The 21,411-nt window shown below is 38.6% G+C and overlaps 1 protein-coding gene across 1 annotated transcript in view; it reads right to left on the bottom strand.

Annotated features, from left to right (window-relative positions):
- Positions 1-12,839: 12,839 nt before the first annotated feature.
- The window catches only part of PUS7 (pseudouridine synthase 7), a 39,276-nt gene continuing 30,704 nt past the window's right edge, over positions 12,840-21,411 (bottom strand). The window contains exons 12-16 of the mRNA XM_063099494.1: positions 20,662-20,788; positions 19,472-19,573; positions 16,537-16,666; positions 15,064-15,155; positions 12,840-14,402 (exon numbers count right to left, since the gene is read on the bottom strand). Coding sequence (XP_062955564.1) covers positions 14,266-14,402; positions 15,064-15,155; positions 16,537-16,666; positions 19,472-19,573; positions 20,662-20,788 — 588 coding nt within the window. The 3' untranslated portion in view covers positions 12,840-14,265. The remainder of the gene's footprint in view (positions 14,403-15,063; positions 15,156-16,536; positions 16,667-19,471; positions 19,574-20,661; positions 20,789-21,411) is intronic.

The raw sequence follows: 21,411 nt of genomic DNA, 5'->3' as shown, positions 1-21,411 counted from the left end.
GGAGATTAAATAAGACTCTTTAAACACATTTGTCAAAGAAGAAGTAGCAAGAAAACTTTAAAATATTTTTAACTCTATGAAAATGAAAATACAACTTATCAAAATTTGTGGGATGCACTAAAATCAGTACTTAGAGGGAAATTTATATTAAATGCATACATCAGGGGCCGGCCCGTGGCTCACTCGGGAGAGTGTGGTGCTGAGAACACCAAGGCCCCGGGTTCGGATCCCATATACGGATGGCCGGTTCGCTCACTGGCTGAGCGTGGTGCTCACAACACCAAGTCAAGGGTTAAGATCCCCTTACCGGTCATCTTTTAAAAAAAATAAAAATAAAAATAAATAAAATAAAATAAAGGGCCGAGCCCGTGGCGCGCTTGGTAGAGTGCTGCGCTGGCAGCGCGGCGACGCTCCCGCCGCGGGTTCGGATCCTATATAGGACTGACCGGTGCACTCACTGGCTGAGTGCCGGTCACGAAAAAACGACAAAAAACAAAACAAAACAAAAAATAAATAAATAAATAAATAAATAAATAAATGCATACATCAGAAAAGAAAAAATATATCTAAAATCAAAACTCTAAGCTTCCACTTTAGGAAACTAAAGAAAGAAGCAACATAAGCCTAAAGCAAGCAAAGGAAAGAAATTAAAATTAGGGCAGAAATCAGGAAATTGAAAACAGGAAAACAATAGAGAAAAGCAATGAAATCAAAAGCTGGTTTGGAAAGATAAAATACACTCTGTTTCTCAAACACTAGCTTTGGTGATTTTTACTATAAATATCATCAGAAAGATATTAGGCAGTAACTACAGGTTGAGCATCTCTAATCTGGAAGTCTTAAATCTGAAATGCTCCAAAATCCCAAACTTTTTGAGTGCTGAAGTGATGCTCAAAGGAAATGCTCATTGGAGCATTTTGGATTTCAGATTTTCAGATTAGGGATATTCAACCGGTATGTACTTCGGCTAATATTCCAAAATCTGAAATCTAAAACACTTCTGGCCCCAAGCATTTTGGATAAGGGATACTCAACCTGTATAAGGTGAGATGTAAGGGAAAGTCATTTGCCATCAGTTGGCATATACACAAAAAGGAAGTACTAGACAAACTCATTTCAGGAGCTCCTTGAGAGCAAGATCTACTTGAAGATATCAACACAGTTTTTCATATATGAGGAATGGAAAAAATGTTCATGGAATGAATTATGCATGTTTTTCTATAGAAAAGCTAATTAGATTATCAATAAGCTGTGCTGTATTTAAAATATGCTCTATCTAATTTTGAATATGCACTTTTTTGGAATTATCCACATCATGACTTCCTTCTAAACACAGGGGCCCTAAGAAGCCAGGATGGCACAGGAAAGAAACAGATATTAGCTCCACTTCATTAGACATTTATTACTAGAAAAAGGATCAACTGAGGCACTATAATCTTCCCAAAGGGTTAAATTAAAGGAGGGTGGCTTCCTTATCAATTGGGGTGACTCTGTGTCCTCCGGACCAAACTTTTTGGTGGTGAAATATTTTTGTCTAAGTTAAAACAGGTAGTAAGATGTTATATGTTTTTTTTTTTTTTTTTTTTGTCGTTTTTCCGTGACCGGCACTCAGCCAGTGAGTGCACCGGTCAGTCCTATATAGGATCCGAACCTGCGGCGGGAGCGTCGCCGCGCTCCCAGCGCAGCACTCTACCAAGTGTGCCACGGGCTCGGCCCAGATGTTATATGTTGAAAGTTATCTTTGTAAACTGGAAGAGAGAATGTAGAAAACAGTATGACTGTGGCTACAGAGCAGATGTGGTTGCTGGTCTAAGAAGAGTCACGTTCCCCACTGACTGTGTGAACCCAGTTCTCAGAGACTGCAGGTGAAGCTGATCTCAGTTGAAACAAAAGTGCTCCCAAGTGCACCTAAGTGTTTTCCTCCTGGAAAATTATTGTTAAGAATTCTGGCACTTAACCCTGAGCCCCCCTGTCTGAAAATCCACTCTGGAATTGTTATTGTGGACATTATAGGAACTTAGTTTACAAACAAAATCTCAATCAAAGAATATTTCCTGTAGCCTTTAAAACTCAATCCTCAAGAAAGTGAAGACAACCCATGAAATGGGTGAAAATATCTGCCAATCATATGTCTGATAAGGGACTTGTATCAAGAATATATAAAAAACTCTAAGAACTCAACAACGTAAAGACAACCCCATAAAATGGGCAAAGGATCTCAATAGACATTTCTTCAAAGAACACAGACAAATGGCCAATAAGCATACAAAAAAACATTCAACATAATTAGTCATTAGGGACATGAAAATCAAAACCACAGTGAGATACCACCTAATACCTGCTAGGATGGCTATAATAAAAAAGACAGATAACAAGTGTTGGCGAAGATGTGAAAAAGTTGGAACTCTCATACACTCCTTGTGCAAATGTAAAATGGTACAGCCTTTTGGAAAACAGTCTGGCAGTTTCTCAAACATTAAACACAGAGTTACCATATGACTCAGCAATTCCGCTCCTAGCTATATACCTAAGAGAAATAAAAACATATGACCATACGAAAACTTGTACAAAAATGTTTATAGCAGCATTGTTTATAACAATATACCCAAATGTCCATCAGTTGATGGATAAATAAAATGTGGCATATTTGTACATGAAATATTTGCCTATAAAAAGGAGTGAAGTACTGACACATGCCACAACATGTATGAAACTTGAAAACGTTATGCTAAGTGAAAGCAGTTAGTCACAAAAGACCATATTGTACAATTTCATTTCTATCAAATGACTAGAATAGACAAATCTACAGAGACTGAAAGTAGTTCTTGCCAAGAAAACAGTGGTTGCCCAGGACTGGGGTGAGATTCAAAGTGACTGCTGATGGGTATGGGGTTTTTTATTGGGGTAATAAAAATGTGGTAAAATTGTGATAATGGTTGCACAACTCCAAATATACTAAAAACCTTTGACTTGTACAATTTGAGTGAATTGTATGGTATGTGAATTATATCTCTTTTTTTTTTTTTTTTTTATTTTGTCGATATACATTGTAGCTGATTAATGCTCCCCATTACCAAAACCTCCCTCCCCCCCTCCCCCCCAACCATGTCCTTTCTGTTTGTTTGTTGTATCAACTTCAAATAATTGTGGTTGTTATATCTTCTTCCCCCCTCCCGGTTTGTGTGTGTATGTGTGTATGTGTGTGTGTGAATTTATATATTAATTTTTAGCTCCCTCCAATAAGTGAGAACATGTGGTATTTCTCTTTCTGTGCCTGACTTGTTTCACTTAATATAATTCTCTCGAGGTCCATCCATGTTGTTGCAAATGGCAGTATTTCATTCGTTTTTATAGCTGAGTAGTATTCCATTGTATAGATGTACCACATTTTCCGTATCCACTCATCTGATGATGGGCATTTGGGCTGGTTCCAACTCTTGGCTATTGTAAAGAGTGCTGCGATGAACATTGGGGAACAGGTATACCTTCGACTTGATGATTTCCATTGCTCTGGGTATATTCCCAACAGTGGGATGGCTGGGTCGTATGGTAGATCTATTTGCAATTGTTTGAGGAACCTCCATACCATTTTCCATAGAGGCTGCACCATTTTGCAGTCCCACCAACAATGTATGAGAGTTCCTTTTTCTCCGCAGCCTCGCCAGCATTTATCGTTCATAGTCTTTTGGATTTTAGCCATCCTAACTGGGGTTAGATGGTATCTCAATGTGGTTTTGATTTGCATTTCCCGGATGCTGAGTGATGTTGAGCATTTTTTCATATGTCTGTTGGCCATTTGGATATCTTCCTTAGAGAAATGCCTACTTAGCTCTTTTGCCCATTTTTTAATTGGGTTGCTTGTTTTCTTCTTGTAAAGTTGTTTGAGTTCCTTATATATTCTGGATATTAATCCTTTGTCAGATGTATATTTTGCAAATATTTTCTCCCACTCTGTTGGTTGTCTTTTAACTCTTTTAATTGTTTCTTTTGCTGTGCAGAAGCTTTTTAGTTTGATATAATCCCATTTGTTTATTTTTCCTTTGGTTGCCCATGCTTTTGGGGTCGTATTCATGAAGTCTGTGCCCAGTCCTATTTCCTGAAGTGTTTCCCCTATGTTTTCTTTAAGAAGTTTTATTGTCTCAGGGTGTATATTTAAATCCTTAATCCATTTTGAGTTGATTTTAGTATACGGTGAGAGGTATGGATCTAGTTTCATTCTCCTGCATATCGATATCCAGTTATCCCAGCACCACTTGCTGAAGAGGCAGTCCCTTCCCCAGTGAATAGGCTTGGTGCCTTTGTCAAAGATCAGATGGCAGTAAGTGTGTGGGTTGATTTCTGGATTCTCTATTCTATTCCATAGGTCAATGTGTCTGTTTTTATGCCAGTACCATACTGTTTTGGTTATTATAGCTTTGTAGTATAGCTTAAAGTCAGGTAGTGTTATGCCTCCAGCTTTATTTTTTTTGCTGAGCATTGCTTTGGCTATTCGTGGTCTTTTGTTGTTCCATATAAATGTCTGAATAGTTTTTTCCATTTCTGAGAAAAATGTCTTTGGAATTTTGATGGGGATTGCATTGAATTTGTATATCACTTTGGGTAGTATGGACATTTTCACTATGTTGATTCTTCCAATCCAAGAGCATGGAATATCTTTCCATCTTCTTGTATCCTCTCTAATTTCTCTCAGCAGTGGTTTGTAGTTCTCATTATAGAGATTTTTCACCTCCTTGGTTAACTCAATTCCTAAGTATTTTATTTTTTTGGTGGCTATTGTAAATGGGCAGGCTTTCTTGATTTCTCGTTCTGCATGTTCACTATTGGAGAAAAGAAATGCTACTGATTTTTGTGTGTTGATTTTGTATCCTGCTACTGTGCTGAAATCATTTATCAATTCCAACAGTTTTTTTGTAGAGGTTTTAGGCTGTTCGATATATAGGATCATGTCATCTGCAAACAGGGACAGTTTGATTTCATCTTTTCCAATCTGGATGCCCTTTATTTCCTTCTCTTCTCTGATTGCTCTGGCTAGTACTTCCAACACTATGTTGAATAGGAGTGGTGAGAGTGGGCATCCTTGTCTAGTGCCTGTTCTTAAAGGAAAAGCTTTCAGCTTTTCCCCATTCAGGATGATATTGGCAGTGGGTTTGTCATATATGGCTTTAATTATGTTGAGATACTTTCCCTCTATACCTAACTTATAGAGGGTCTTTGTCATGAATGAGTGCTGAACTTTATCAAATGCTTTTTCAGCATCTATAGAGATGATCATATGGTCCTTGTGTTTGAGTTTATTAATATGGTGTATCACATTTATTGATTTGCGTATGTTGAACCAACCTTGCATCCCTGGGATGAATCCCACTTGATCGTGATGAATAATTTTACGTATGTGTTGCTGTATTCTGTTTGCTAGTATTTTAGTGAGGATTTTTGCATCTATATTCATCAAGGATATCGGCCTGTAGTTTTCTTTTTTGGTTATATCTTTACCTGGTTTTGGTATCAGGATGATGTTTGCTTCATAGAATGAGTTTGGGAGATTTGCATCCGTTTCAATCTTTTGGAATAGTTTGTAAAGAATCGGTGTCAATTCCTCTTTGAATGTTTGGTAAAATTCTGCTGTGAATCCATCTGGTCCTGGGCTTTTCTTTGTTGGGAGCCTTCTGATAACAGCTTCAATCTCCTTTATTGTTATTGGTCTGTTCAAATTTTCTACGTCTTCACGGTTCAGTTTTGGGAGCTTGTGTGTGTCCAGAAATTTATCCATTTCCTCCAGATTTTCAAATTTGTTGGCGTATAGTTGTTTATAGTAGTCTCGAATGATTCCTTGTATTTCAGATGAATCAGTTGTAATATCGCCTTTTTCATTTCTAATTTTTGTTATTTGAGTCTTCTCTCTTCTTTTTTTTGTTAGCCATGCTAATGGTTTGTCAATTTTATTTATCTTTTCAAAAAACCAACTTTTTGATTCGTTGATCTTTTGAATTGTTTTTTGGTTTTCAATTTCATTCAGTTCTGCTCTGATCTTAATGATTTCTTTCCGTCTGCTAACTTTAGGATTGGATTGTTCTTGTTTTTCTAGTTCTTTAAGGTGAAGTGTTAGGTTGTTCACTTGCCATCTTTCCATTCTTCTGAAGTGAGCATTTAATGCAATAAATTTTCCCCTCAATATTGCTTTTGCAGTATCCCACAGGTTTTGGTATGATGTATCATTGTTTTCATTACTTTCAATAAACTTTTTGATTTCCTGCTTGATTTCTTCTTGGACCCATATGTCATTAAGTAGAATGCTGTTTAATTTCCATGTGTTTGTATAGTTTCCAGAGTTTTGTTTGTTATTAATTTCTAGTTTTAATCCATTGTGGTCTGAGAAGATACATGGGATAATTCCAATTTTTTTGAATTTATTGAGACTTGATTTGTGACTTAATATGTGATCTATCCTGGAGAATGATCCATGTGCTGATGAGAAGAATGAATATTCTGAGGTTGTTGGGTGGAATGTTCTGTAGATATCTGCCAATTCCAATTGGTCTAGAGTCTTGTTTAGATCTTGTGTTTCTCTACTGATTCTTTGCCTAGATGATCTGTCTAATATTGACAGTGGAGTGTTCAGGTCCCCTGCTATTATGGTATTAGTGTCTATTTCCTTCTTTAGGTCTAATAGAGTTTGTTTTATAAATCTGGCTGCTCCAACATTGGGTGCGTACATATTTATGATTGTTATGTCTTCTTGATGGATCAGTCCTTTTATCATTAAGTAGTGTCCCTCATTGTCTCTTTTTATGGTTTTTAGTTTAAAGTCTATTTTGTCAGATATAAGAATAGCCACTCCAGCTCGTTTTTCTTTTCTGTTTGCATGGTAAATCTTTTTCCATCCTTTCACTCTTAGTCTGTGTGAATCTTTATGGGTGAGGTGGGTCTCTTGTAGGCAGCATATAGTTGGGTCCTGCTTTTTGATCCAGTCAGCCAGTCTGTGTCTTTTAATTGGGGAATTTAAGCCTTTAACATTAAGAGTTGTTATTGAAAGGTGTTGATTTATTCCTAGCATTTTATTGGTTGTTTGGTTGTCTTAGGTGTCTTTTGTTCCTTGCTTTCTGATTTACTGTTTGGTTTCTTTGTTTGTTGGTTCCTTAGGTTGTAGATAGTGTTTTTGTTAGCTTGTTTTCTCTTCATGAATGCCATTTTTATTGTACTAGCGGGTTTAGATTTTTCTTAGGTTTTTATGGCAGTGGTAGTTATTTTTCAGGAACCAAACCCAGTACTCCCTTGAGGATTTCTTGTAAGGGTGGTCTTGTGGTAGTGAACTCCCGCAGTTTTTGTTTGTCTGAGAAATATACTATTTGCCCCTCATTTCGGAAGGATAGCCTTGCAGGGTAGAGTATTCTTGGCTGGCAATCTTTGTCTTTTAGTATTTTGAAAATATCATCCCATTCCTTTCTAGCTTTTAGGGTTTGTGATGAAAAGTCTGATGTTAACCTGATTGGGGCTCCCTTATAGGTGATTTGACGCTTCTCTCTTGCAGCTTTTAAGATTCTCTCTTTGTCTCTGAGTTTTGCCAATTTGACTATGACATGTCTTGGAGAAGGCCTTTTTGGGTTGAATACGTTTGGAGATCGTTGAGCTTCCTGGATCTGAAGATCTGTGATTTTTCCTATACCTGGGAAGTTTTCTGCCACTATTTTGTTGAATATGTTTTCAATGGAATCTCCATTTTCCTCCCCTTCTGGAATACCCATGACTCGGATATTTGAGCGCTTGAGGTTGTCTGATATCTCTCTCAGATTTTCTTCCATGTCCTTGATTCTTTTTTCTTTCTTTTTGTCTGCTTGTGTTATTTCAAACAGCCCATCTTCAAGTTCAGAGGTTCTCTCTTCAACTTCGACAAGCCTGCTGGTGAAACTCTCCGTTGTGTTTTTTATTTCGCTGAATAACTTCTTCAGTTCAGCAAGTTCTGCTACATTTTTTTTCAGGACATTGATTTCCTTGTATATTTCCTCTTTCAGATCCTGTATACTTTTCCTCATTTCATCATGATGTCTAGCTGAGTTTTCTTGTATCTCATTCAGTTTCCTTAGAATTATCACTCGAAATTCCTTGTCAGTTATTTCAAGGGCTTCTTGTTCTATAGGATCTAGAGTATGAGATTTATTAACTTTTGGTGGTGTACTTTCTTGATTTTTTGTATTTCTGGTATCTTTTTTTTGGTGTTTATTCATTGTGGCAGGGGGTTTCACAGTCCACCGGTTTAAGACTAATGACTAACTAGGATGTTGCTGTGGTTGCCAATTTGGTATGGCTCCCGCCGTGACTGCTCAGTTGGCCTCTAGTGTCTTGTGTGTGTGGTTGCCTCGGGTCTTGGGCTTCTCCGGGGATCCACCTTTCTGGTCAGCTTGTACTCTGCTGGGCTGGTGGATCACGTACCACAGGGTGTGTGATCTCTGTTGAGCTTTCACTTTCTGTACAGGACTTCTCCCCGTTCTGTGTGCTCTGGCCCAGGCTGTTAGATCGTGCAGTGGTGACCCCACCGGGTGTGTGGTTTCTGTCGAGTCTCCGCCTCCCTGGCCGCACGTCTCCCCCCTCTGTGCACACTGTGCTGGGCTGGGGCGTGTCTTCTGCACCCCTCGTCTATCAGCTGGGCCTTCAAGACCCTGCTCAGCACCGCCTCGCCCAGGAAGTCTACCAGGTTTCTGCTAGGCACAGACGACCGGTCTCTCTGGGTGCCTTTGTAGCACTGTGTAGATCTTTCTCGGGTCTTGTTCACCTTTGTATCCCCCCGGTATAAACCGAGTCTAGTGCCCGCCTGCAGCCTGCTCTCCGGCAGGTTCAAGCGGACCTGGGAACTCTCCTACCACACTATTCCCAACCAGAAATTCGTTAGGCTTTTTTCCAAACTGGTGGTCGCAGAGATGGTATCTGCCTCCCAGTAACAGGAAGTTTACCGGGGCCGGAGTCCAGGGTGTGGTGGAGTGACAGTCGGCCCGCCCGTACTTCCTAGCCCTCCCAAAACTGGTCGGGATGCCCCACACCCCCAGCCCTGCCAGAGAACCGTGGAGGGAGTGGGAGAGGAGGTCGGCCCGCAGGGTCCGGAAAGCCCCGCGCCAGGCCAAGCAAATGGGCTCAGTGATGGCCGAGCAGGGCGGAGCTGCCCGCACCTGGGAAAATGGAGGCAGCACCGGGGCAGTGAGTGGCCTGGTGGTGCAGGCGGGGAGCCGCGTGGGCATCCACCCCCCGAACAGAGCTGTGCCAGGGATCACTCACAGTGCTGTGCCAGGTCGGGCGCTCGCTCTGTCTCTGGTTTGTTGCCTTCCGTGTTCTCGGCGCTGCCGCCTCGGGCTGTTCAGTCGCCGCGCCGCTCGGGCGCTCCCAGGAATCTTCTTTAATGCCGGCCTGAAACCTCGAATCCTGAATAGGGCAGCTGGCCGCCTTCAGTGCAGCCCCAGCCTCCGGGATCCTGGCTGCATCCACAGCAGCCCTGGCGCCGTGTTCCCTGTTTCAAGACTCACTTTTGCAGCTAAGAATCAGTTCTTTTCCTGCTCCACACTTCAAAGCTGTTGCCTGTAAATGAGGCAGCCTCTCCTGCCGGGGGCAAAGTGGCGTTGAGCCCCCACGACCGGCCAGCAGCAGCAGTCCTTCCTTAAGAGATGGCCAGAGGAAGGTCCACAAGTTTCCCGGCTGCCTGAGGCCCAGTGGCCACCTTTTCCACCTCAGCTACTCCGCCGAATTATATCTCAATGAGGCTATCATTAATAAAAACAAAACCAAATATAACCAAAACTTCAGCCCTGCCTTAATCACCTTACCATCCTGTATAACCTAGGTTCTCACCTTTATGTGCTAACCATTCATGTGATTTACTTCTGGCTCTACCCTTTTCCTTATCTCCCAAACCTCAATTTATATTCCATGAATTTGGAATTTAAAATCTAAATAGAGGCTGCACTAAGGATTAGCTTTGCATTATTTATAGAAGAGAGAAAATTGCAGGGTGTCATCTGAACTGCTTAAAAAAAATTTCAAGAACCCTGAAATATTTCAGTATCTGTTATCATGTTATGTGCTCCCATGGCAAAAATATTTACTCCAATCACCATAAAACCTAATAATCCACTAAGCATTTCAAAATGACATTTAACTAAGCCCTACTTCCAACCTACACATTCCAGTTTTACAAATTAAACCTTAATACCCAAGACAAATTCACCATTACACTGGTGACAGGCAACAAAGAACAAGTGGTCTTTCTAGAATTGCACTGTCCAATATGGTAGCCATTGGCCACATGTGGCTATTGAGCACTGGGAATATGGCTAGTTCAAACTGAGATGTACTGGAAGTGTAAAATACACATTGGATTTTGAGGACTTAGTACAAAAAAGAAAATGTGAAATATTTACTTTGTATATTAATTAAAAATGGAAATGTCCTTTGGGATGTAGTGGTTTAAATAAAATACATTAACATTGGTTTCACCTGTTTCTTTTTAGTTAATGTGGTTGATAGAAAATTTTCAATTACATATGTGCCTCACATTTTATTTCTGTTGGACAGAGGTGCTCTAGGAAAACATGTATTGTTTTTTGAAGAGATACAGTATTTCAGATCTTACCTGGACTTCCTGAAATACATTCTGCAGTTAAGTAGAGAGTACAGTAATCATGTATTAGGAGGAAAGGACTTTGAATATGTTCTCCCATTATAGTTTCCTGTTGCCATCTCTTCTACATACTGGTCACATTCCAGGAGTCTCTAGCACAGGTGGAAGAGCTTTAACACAAAGTCAACATTGTACTACTGCAGGACAACAAAATAATATGGAATCACTAACCATTCTTGCTTTTTGCAACTGCTGCTTTCATAAGAAACTACAGCCAAGAAGTTTTTAATTTCAGCAGTTAAGACTTTTTGGGGGAGTAAATTTTCTGTATGGAATAAGGCCACAGAGCTTTAAGATGGGTTTGACTAAACCTTTGGACAAGGGCATCTAGATGAAAGCAAGGGTGGAAAGAAAAAAGGATTGTAGGTGATCTTGGAAAAAGCCAGAAAAGCAGCATGGAAGTAAGTTTAAGGAAGACTCCTAGAGAGTTATCTGTTTCAAGTGTGAAATCTCAAATCATCAGTGTGAGCCCTGGATCTAATTACTTGCAAATATTGCACATGTATTCATTTAATAATTAGCATCACTGGGTGTCACACCTGATCAAAGTGAACTCTCCTCCGTATCTCAGGGTGACTGATTTGTTAACCAGGCAGTGCTGTCCAGTACAGAGCCACTAGCCACACATACAGCTATGGAGCAGTTGAAATGTGGCTACTGTGACAGAGGAGCTGAATTTAAAATTTTATTTTAGTTACCTTACATTTAATTAACCACATGTGGCTAGTGGCAGCTGCGTTTTGTTGGCCAATACAGGTCGAGAGCCTGGCTACTTCAAGTGTGTGCACATCAGCAGCACATGTACCTTCTGGAGGCTGGTTAGAAATGCAGTACTGCAGATTCTACCTGAACTTCCTGAAATACATTCTGCAGTTTAAGAAGATTGCCATTAAAGTTTGAAAAGTATGTATCCAGAGTAGGGGGCCCTATTATATTGAAGCACTTAAAATTCTATAAAAATTCTGTGTACACACACACACACTCTCTCTCTCTCTCTCTCTTCTCTCTCTCTCTCTCTCCCCCTTTCCTTCCCCTGGAGGCAGGGTCTACATTTTTCCCTCAGATTTTCCCAAGTATTCGTGACCTATAATTCAGAAGTTCTATCCTTCAGGAATGTACCCCACAAAGTGGGAAAGCAGATTTCACTGAACAAAAAGCTTTAAAATTATCCTTTGCTAAGCAAGCAAACTCTTCTCAGTTTATGAAGGTCAGAACCTGGCCACGGTCAGCTTTGCAGTTTTTTCATTGTGCTTTCACTTCTTCACGGGTCTGAAACAAAAAGCTACGTGGTACACTCTCCTAGTCTATTTTTATGTTTCAAAAAAGCACATATACATCAGTACACATGGGTAGCTCTTAAAACTCTTATATATTCTATTTTGTATACATACACACATTTTTTAGTGCAAATTGGCCACAAAATGCATCCCAGTACAAATACCACTTTGTGCTAATTTGTACTGCCTGCAGCAACTGGTAGTTTCAAGTACTAACGAACTATTGCAGCTGCTACTAATTTTTTGGCTGATTCAGGAATCAACCAGGAATTTTTTTATTAGTATAATAGCAGTCTAGTTATTACCTACAACATGAAACCACGAATAAAACATTTGATGGTAGATCTTGATTATTTAGCTTATTTTCTATTAGGAAATTATGCTAGTTTCACATTAAAATAAAAATAATGATCTTATAGTCTTTTATTATTTCTTTTAGGCAAAAAATTAGGAACAATGATACTTTTATGTCAAGGATAAGGTTGCTTCCAGGCTTTGTAAATTTGCCTTAGAGAAACCTCCTCCTTTTGTTAACAACAAAAAACGTTCTGACTTCTGTGCTAAGTCTCTAGAGTTACAGTATGTCCCTGAGACTCAAAACAGCTAAAAGAATCTGCCTTGAATCATTCTTCTTCAACTGGTGTCTAAGAAAGAAACATGCACACATTGGTAGGTGGCTAATGCAACCAGGAAAAGTAATTCATCACATGGAGCCTTAAGTATTTCCCAGATGAAGAAAACGTAAGCTTAGCCTCACATTTGTTGTTTTGGAATATAAATTTATAAATGCAGAACTGCTAAATGCATTTGCAATAGAAAGACTTAGTCTCATTCATAAATGTTCACTAATGAATTAATTAGTAAATTAATAAAATTTTATTAATCAGTCTGATTATGGAGACGTACTATTACTGGGAAGTACAGACAGGACCACTATACATCTAATAAATTTGGCTTTTGTAGGACAAAGGTTCTTTAGAAACTAGCCAGCAGTTCTCAATCTTGTTTGCACTGCCAGACACAGGACAAAGGTCATTCACACTCCCATGGTGTGATGTCGCTGGTATAGCACTTCTCCATTCCTTTCTTCTCTGCTCTAGAAAGCACACTGGAAGGCGAGTGAGGCAGGCCACTGTAACGATAACCTCAGGTCCAGTCTGACACAATCAGTCACACCATATGATGCAATATCATATTATTCTCATCTCAAATCTCACACCTGATCATGACACAGCTTTGTGTCAACACCATTTCTGAGGTTCCTTCATTTGCTTAGTTCCTTGCCAAGATTCTCATTTGCATCCAGTTTTAGATATTTATTTGATGTATTTACATAACCAGTAGAAAGGAGTTTTAAAAAATATTTATTGCATTTGATTCTAGAAATGATAGAAAATAAAAATTAGTACAATTACGTTATACAACTTCAGAAAGGCAAATTTATCCTTTCCCACCAAAGTTTTATGTAATGACAAAAAAGAACATATCTAAGCTGTTAGTGACAAAAAGTAAACAATGCTGATAGAAGCCCTTGTAAATTGTTAAAGTTTTCTTCTCTGCCATTATTTATTTTTAAGCAAATACCAGGCCAGTGGAAAGCATTCTGAACATAAAAGGCACCTAGAGTAAAAATTAGACCTTTACTAATAAAAACCGCTGCACATGTTTACATCAAGAAAAAGGGCCCTATCAATGCAACTCTCCAGCAAGGCATTGATAATATAAATGCAAAAGCCACTGCAACTAAAAAGTCTATAAATGCTTACCTGAATCTGGTACATGAGCTGGATAATGACAATCACTTTTGTGTTTATAAACTCCTAGATGTTTTATTATCATTTAAATCGGCATGAGTACTATATGTATATTCACAGGTAGGGCTCTCAAACTACTTATCTATAATCAAGATTTGTGTTGTTGAGTTTGTTCTTAAAATGCATTGTTCTGTACTCCATTCATGGATGTGTTAAAAATTCCTGTTGTCCTTCAAAAATGTAGCAAAACCTAAACCTCTACTTAAAACCAAAGTCCTTTTTTACTGTCATAAAGCCGATAAAGCTGACATTTTACCATGATTTAAGCACCTGAAGTATATTCTGACCAATTTACATTCTCCGAGCTAAAATTAGGATCCTCAGGATTTGTGTAAGTGTAGAAATATTGCAAATTATTTCTGGAAGCTAATAAAAATGTAAAAAAATACAAATAATCATTTACTACAAAGATGCAAAATCCACATCTGGGTCTGCCTGTGCTAAGAGGAAAATGAACAGAAAGCTGAGAAGCAAACACTTGTGTGCACTCTCTAATCTGTGGACAAGGTACTGCTCAGCGGAGCCAGGTTGTATTCAGCTGGGTCTGGTTCTTGATGCTGGTATCCATCTTTAGCACTTCTCGAATGGCCATGGTAGCATATGTGGAAGGAGGAAGAGAAAAATCCATTTTCAGAGCCCTGTATTTGCCTTCTGCCAGGCAAGAAAGAAGAGAACAGTCAGAAAACAAAGGCAGCTGCAGACAGACTGGAGAGAGTCATATAATATCTACACAAATACAAAGAACTGCGCTTTTTCCTTAGGCTTCCACTTCCCCTGGGGCCTCAGAGAATGAGACCATGGAACTAAGAGATCTGAGGGTATAGGAACCAGCCAAATGGTTATGGTAATTCTACCTTCATAAAAAAGGGCAGACAGAAAAGCACAAGAGAAAAATGCAAATAAAATAATTTTAAAAAACTAAATTAAAAAAATTAGGACACAGGGGAAGAGGGAGAGAAAAAGGAGTGGCAACAAGAACTTGACAATGAGAATGCAAATTTAGTATTTTAGACCCTCTTCCTGAATTTTCACTCACCTTTGTTAACCCTCTGTGGGGAACGGGGAGGAAATAATTACCTAATATCACAACCATCTATAACATTCACTCATTTTCAGTAGGGCTTACTGTTTTAGTTACTGACCTCCAGCTATAACCATGAAACTAAGGTGACAAAACACAAAACAGAAATCACAGAGTGGGTGGGTGGGTGGTGGTATGATTAAGAACAGTTTTGGTTTTGTTTTTAATTTATGTTTTTGTATGGGAAAACATTTCAAAGTTGACACAGAGCTGATGACTGAGTAAACTTACCAGAAACAAAAACTGGTGAGGGTTTCCCTTCTAGGTTGTCCAAATCTGTGTTGAAAAGTGGAATTTTAGGATCATCATATGCAACGACTTCCCTTCAAAACATGTAAATAAAGATCAGTATGAATGTGAACTTTCATGAAAAGTAGTAAGTCATGCATCACCATTTGTTCAGCAAGAAAAACACATAGGTTTATTGTAAATAATTATAGGTAGGACTCTTCAATAACAGAAAGAGGTCAGATTTTATACACAGGTATTGCCTTTATATTAATGTATAGCAAGATGACAGATGATACCAGCCCAAGTAAAAGACATCCGAATTAATCATGGCATTTACATTTTCTCCAGAGTGGTTACCAACTATACTTTGTTACTATGAGAAACTGCTCTTTGGAGTGGGAAAGACAAAGTCTGCCCCCTCTTGCCCACAATCCAGAGAAGAGAAGGGAAGAGAGAGAAGAAAGGGAGAGAGGGAAAGAAAGAATTTCTTGGCAATGCTCAGGATTTCATTTTTAAATTATCAAATAAAGTTTTAGATAATACTAGGTATTAAAGCATTTTATTTTTGCGGCTGGCTGATACTGGGATACAAACCTTTGACCTTGGTATCATCAACACCATGCTCTAATCAACTGAGCTAAGCCCTAAACTGCCAGCCCTAAAGCATTTTATTTATTTATTTAGATCAAAACATAATTGATTGTATGTATCTGCAGGGTACGGCGGTGAGTATCAATACCTGTGTGCAAAATGTGATGACCAAATCAGGATAATTAGTGTTCAACATTATATAATCTAATCATTTTTTGTGGCCCTTTATCAATTCCTTGCTAACCCTCCCCCTCCTTCCCCCACCTCTGGCGGCCTCAGTTCTGCTCTCTCCTCTGAAAGCATTTTAAAACTAATTAATACAAGTATCTCTTTCTCTCTAGAAACATATTAAAACAAACAGATCAGTCTGGAACTCACAGCTAACTGAGTTAGGTAACTTGCTCAGGAGTAGCTCTGTAAGAAAATCTTGGTTTTATAGTAAAACTTCTTTCTCTACACATTTCTTTAATAATTCAGTGACGCTAACAAAATGAACACAAAGTAGGCTGACCAGTTAGCTCACTTGGGGGAGCACAGTGCTGATAACACCAAGGTCAAGAGTTTGGGTCCCCTTACTGGCCAGCCGCCAAAAAAAATAAAGGGGTGTGTGTGTGTGTGTGTGTGTGTGCGCATGCGTGCGTGCGTGCGTGCGTGTGTGTAGATATATAAATGAAGTCATTTTCACTATATGTTTACATTCAAAACAGCTTATTTCTTGATGATTCAAAAAATACCAAGTAATAATAGTAATATTAACAATAATAATTAACACTTATGAAACACATATGCTAGGTTCTAAGCACTGAAAAATACATATGTGAAGCAAAAGTCTAAAACCTTACATGTCAATTCAGTTCTATTTCATTCCAGACTACTACTCACCAGCTGACATTTTGAGGACGAATAATAATCTTTCGGTAGGCCCCTGATAAGGAATAATCTCGAATTTTGTGTCTCATGTTGTCAATATCAAGATTGTCTGCTGTGAGCATTTCCCTGTACGCTTCACTAACTAAAATAAAATACAAAAAGTTAGTTGGAATGGAGCCGGTCAGCAAGTTACCTTGAGCTATACTACAAATACGAGGGTACTTCAAACAGCTCGTGGAAAGATTTGTATTATCTTTTAATTCCATTTTTCCACAAACTTTTTGAAGTACCCTTGCAGAGTAACATATAAATTCAGTTTCACTGCCCTAGCAAAATTATTTCCCTAATTTATAATCCAAAGTCCATTATTTGGAATCAAAATTTAGTGATATAACTAGGACTAGAGGATGTCTCCAGCTTTGGTTTGGCCAAATTATAAGTTGTCTTTGCAACCAGCCACAGTACCTGTGCTGTACCCAAGCTAACTACGAAAGGCCATTTCATCCACATTTGCTAAACTACCAGTTATATGTGCTCATAGTTGGAAGAGACTATACACAGAGGCTTCACACTCTCTCTGGAAGAGGTAGTTATAAATAAACGTATAAAAAGAGACCCTGGAAAACCATCTGGCTCACCCTCGCACCTGATGTAGAATCTTTTTTGTAACACTTAAGAAATACAGTTTTCTAGCCTTTGCTTGCATGTTGTCATTTATGAGGAACTACTTTGTGAGGCACACAATTATCAGAAAGTTCTTCCTTTTCTAAGCTGAAATTGTTTTCTTGTAACTTCTGTTGATTGCTTTGAAAGACAGAAGATTAACTGTCCTCTTCTCCACGTACTTGTAAGTACTGGACTTTTAAGTCATATCTTCTGTAGACCAAACAATGGTTCCCTCAACTGTCCTTCCTTTGACATGTCTGTATTCCCCACCAATCTGTTGCCTGTCCCAGAGTAACAGGCTTATGTACAATTTTTTAACACAGACTACTATCAAACTGGGCCTTTTCCATCTGTACATTTCATCATTGAGCATGAATGTGAGAATTTATTTTAGACCCTGTTACATGCTTCAGAAAGCATGTAGTTCTTAATATTTATTTTCATATAATTAAGATTAACTATTTTATTCTGTACTATTTGCAAATATGATAAGCAGATTTCTTTATTCAAGTTATTCACAAAAAATGTTGGGCAGAAAAGGGTCAAGGAAAGACTCTCTCACTACACACAAAGGACATCAGGGATCCCTAAATCACGCACTGTTGGATGCTAGGGGTGCATATGTTATGTACCAAATGCCTGAAATTTCACCCACTCAGTCTACGAGTCCTATCTTGGCTACAAGGTTCTCATGAATGGCTCTGTAAAGGCTTCGCTGAATTTATGTTCTAATTGGTACTAGCCTGATCCTGAGAGGTATGAGAAGAGGAAAACGACGTTTGCTTTTTCTTTCTTGTGATGATTGACTTTGGTTGTCAACTTGACCAGATTAAGGGATACTCAGAGAGCTGGTAAAGCATTAATTATTCTCAGTGCTTCAGCAGGCACCGAGCCAGTCCCTCTTCTGCTGAAAGGGAAACCAGGTGGTTTTGCTTTGGATGAGAATGACTGGCTGCCCTGGGTGTGTCTGTGAGGGTGTTTCTTGAAGAGACTGGTGTGGGAGGCGGTGTAATGAGAGGGGAAGATCTGCCCTCAATGTGGGTGAGCACCATCCAATCAGCTGAGAAACTGGACGGAACAAAAATGTAGACGAAGGGCACATTTTCTCCCTCTCTCCCAGAACTGGGATGCCCTTCTCCTGCCCTTGGACGTCAGAACTCCAGGTTCACTGACTTGGGAACCCGGGACTTGCACCTGTTCTCGGGCCTCCCGTCTCAGCCTGAGAGTTCTACCATCAGCTTCCTTGGTTGTGAGACCTTTGGGTTTGGACTGCTACTCTCCCTGATCCCTGCCCAGGGCAGGCAGACCACAAACCTCCTCATCCACCTTACTCATCCTCCCCTTCCCCTCAATTCCTTTCCCCTCAGTGAAGTCAACCTCATGTAAGTATTAGGGGTATAGCAGTTTGGTTGAATTAATCAATACATAAATGACAGGTGACTATTTAACCCTTCTAGAGGTATTTGCATTATCCAAGAAGAGGTATTATCCAAGAAGGGCATTAATTCTAATCATCCTTTAATTCATAAAATTTCAAGGAACATAACTTTGATAAACAGAATAATTCTGGCCTTTTGAGAGAAAAGATATTTCAATAGAAAAACACCATCCACAGACCAGTCCTGGCTTGGAGTAAAATTCCAGTTCAGTCCCACTAAATCGGTCCTGTAGTCAGAGCTTCTTTCTTTCCTCAATTTCTGAATCCATGAACAATAAAAGTTACAATTTCCCCTCCTCTCCAAATGGCATCCATGAAGATAACAAAAGCAATTCTTAGGCTTTGGAAAATGGGAAATCAAAGTAGAGAATTCTAACTTTTCATTTTATAAACTTCAGTACTTGTTGACTTTTTAAACACCATATTACATACTTACATAGTTCTTAAAAAGTTTTAAAAAAGCAATATTAAAGTAGAATTATCCATCCACTTCCTGAATGACTCTTTCCAGACTCTCCTCATCCTTAATATGAATTAGTGAATTTCAGAAATTTACATAATAAAGCAACAATAACAATACTACTGCTACCACTAATACCATCTCTATCATGCAATTCATTAATTTAAATTATCCATCTAAATGCATCCCTTTCTAAGAGACTTTCATAAATAAACACGGTTTATATATATTTAAAACTGAATATCTTTTTAAGTCTGATGGAAACAAAGTTTAAAAATTTTATTTAAAGTACTGATTTTTTTTTTCCTCTGTCCACTCTTGGCTGCCAGTGGCTTAATTATGTTAGAGTCATTTTAACTACTTTCCCCATGCAGGAAACTTACTTTTATGCTTTGGGTAGATAACATCAAAACCAGGCAAGGGCATTACCACATCATGGATGGAGTAATTATTAACATCTTCTTCTTCAATATAGGCAGCTGTGGCTGTAAATTCACAAGTGCACAATAAATTCAGAAAAAAAGGCAATACTTTCATGAGCTTAATCTTCTAAAATTACACACAGTTAAGCAAGTCAGAAGTGCCAGTTGGTACCAGTTCAGTGGCCTTGGCAGCTTAAAGCAATTAAGTTGAGATATAGACCCTTCAGTCTTTTCTATTTTACCCAAGAAAAAAATCAAGGATTTAGAAAAAGTAGAGTTTTAAGGAAAATTTAAAAACATTTATTTCTCAACTGCATCCTCACTTTTGGAGAATGCCTGCTTTTTAAAATCAGCTCCTTTATCCTTCTTAAACAACACTACAAAAGACCATTTGGAAAGCTATCATAAATGGATGCATTTTGCTACAAGAATAAACAATCTAAAAAACCAGCCTGTATTTAGAGGATGAAACATGGTGGCACATGGGACATTAAAATACACTGGATGTAATCAATATTGTATGAAAGAAAGAATGTTAAATCAGAAAAAAAGAGGCTTAAAGTTTCTGAACAAACCAATTAAAAACCTTAGTGGATTTATGGGGTCTTCCTGCAGATGAACATGCCACGTGTTCATCATATGGACTTGACTCTGAATTCCAGATTTCTTATATTTAAGAAAAAAAAGGTTTTTAAAAAAATTCCAGCTGTGGAATCTTGGGCAAGTGACTGAAGCTCATTTGAAAAGCAGTATTATTATGAGCTTCAAATGCAAGTAAAGGGCTTTACGCAAGGCCTGGCACACAGTAAGGGCTCCACAGCAGATGGGATATTAGCGCTGTCATAGGAACATTTCAGGCACAGTATACACTGATGCTCATTCTATCATGGCCCACATGTAAAGTTAGCTCCAGTATGGTGTTGACTTGAACAAACTCTAAGATAATAGTCAGGCACTTACTCAAACCAGATGTATATTTTTTCATTAAACATACAGATACAAACTAGTGAGTATGAACTTACACGGTCCTTCCATCTCAAACTTACTAGCCATCTCTTTCTTAACTAGTGACCAGGCTGGATTTTAAAGCCACTAGTGTCAAATAACTGAATCCTAGTTTGTTTAAATAACAGCGACAATTGACTTTTTACCTCCTTTGAGAACCAGGTCTCCTGGAACAGGTTTCAGTCCATAGTCTTCTATCCTCTTGCTCACCATGTTATTCCACACATAGCTTTGATAGCTATGAATATACATTAAGCGATTATTTCTTGGTATCTGGAGGGAAGGAAAAAAAATAGGCAAGACAAAAATATTTTGAATATAACGAATACTGTACATTCACAGACACCTTGGTTTTTTAGTGCTGATCCTAGTACAGGAAATTCATACTTTAAATCTCTAGTTTTTCTAATAACCTATAGAAATAGTGACTAAAACACAGCATTAAATATTAGAGATGGGACCCCTCAAGGGGCATTAACAGTCAGCAGCTGAAGCAATTCACATTTTGTACACACAATGCATATATTCATGAAAATAAATCAAATGCTATGTGGAATTTATACCCTAACTCAAAGACAGAGACTTCACACAAGGAATTTACACATCAGTTATACAGACAACAGTGCTTTCTCCTATGTAATTCTATAGAAGGAGAAAACCTGAATGACTGAACTGATAATTAGTTTCATGCAAGATAATTAGTTTTCACCTGGGGAAAAGTAACTAAGACTTAAGTTTAAGGGCTAAATTTTAATGTATCCTGGATTATACATATCCAAATAATGGTATAGACTATACTTGCCAAGATGTACCCACTCATGAACCACCACAGTGAGACCAGACTAAAATGCAACTATTTAGACTGCTTACTATCCCACCCTCTTACTAAAGCAGTT

The sequence above is a fragment of the Cynocephalus volans genome, chromosome 6, assembly GCF_027409185.1.
Source record: "Cynocephalus volans isolate mCynVol1 chromosome 6, mCynVol1.pri, whole genome shotgun sequence".
NCBI classification, from domain to species: Eukaryota; Metazoa; Chordata; class Mammalia; order Dermoptera; family Cynocephalidae; genus Cynocephalus; species Cynocephalus volans.
This window is presented reverse-complemented; position numbering and strand designations above follow the sequence as displayed.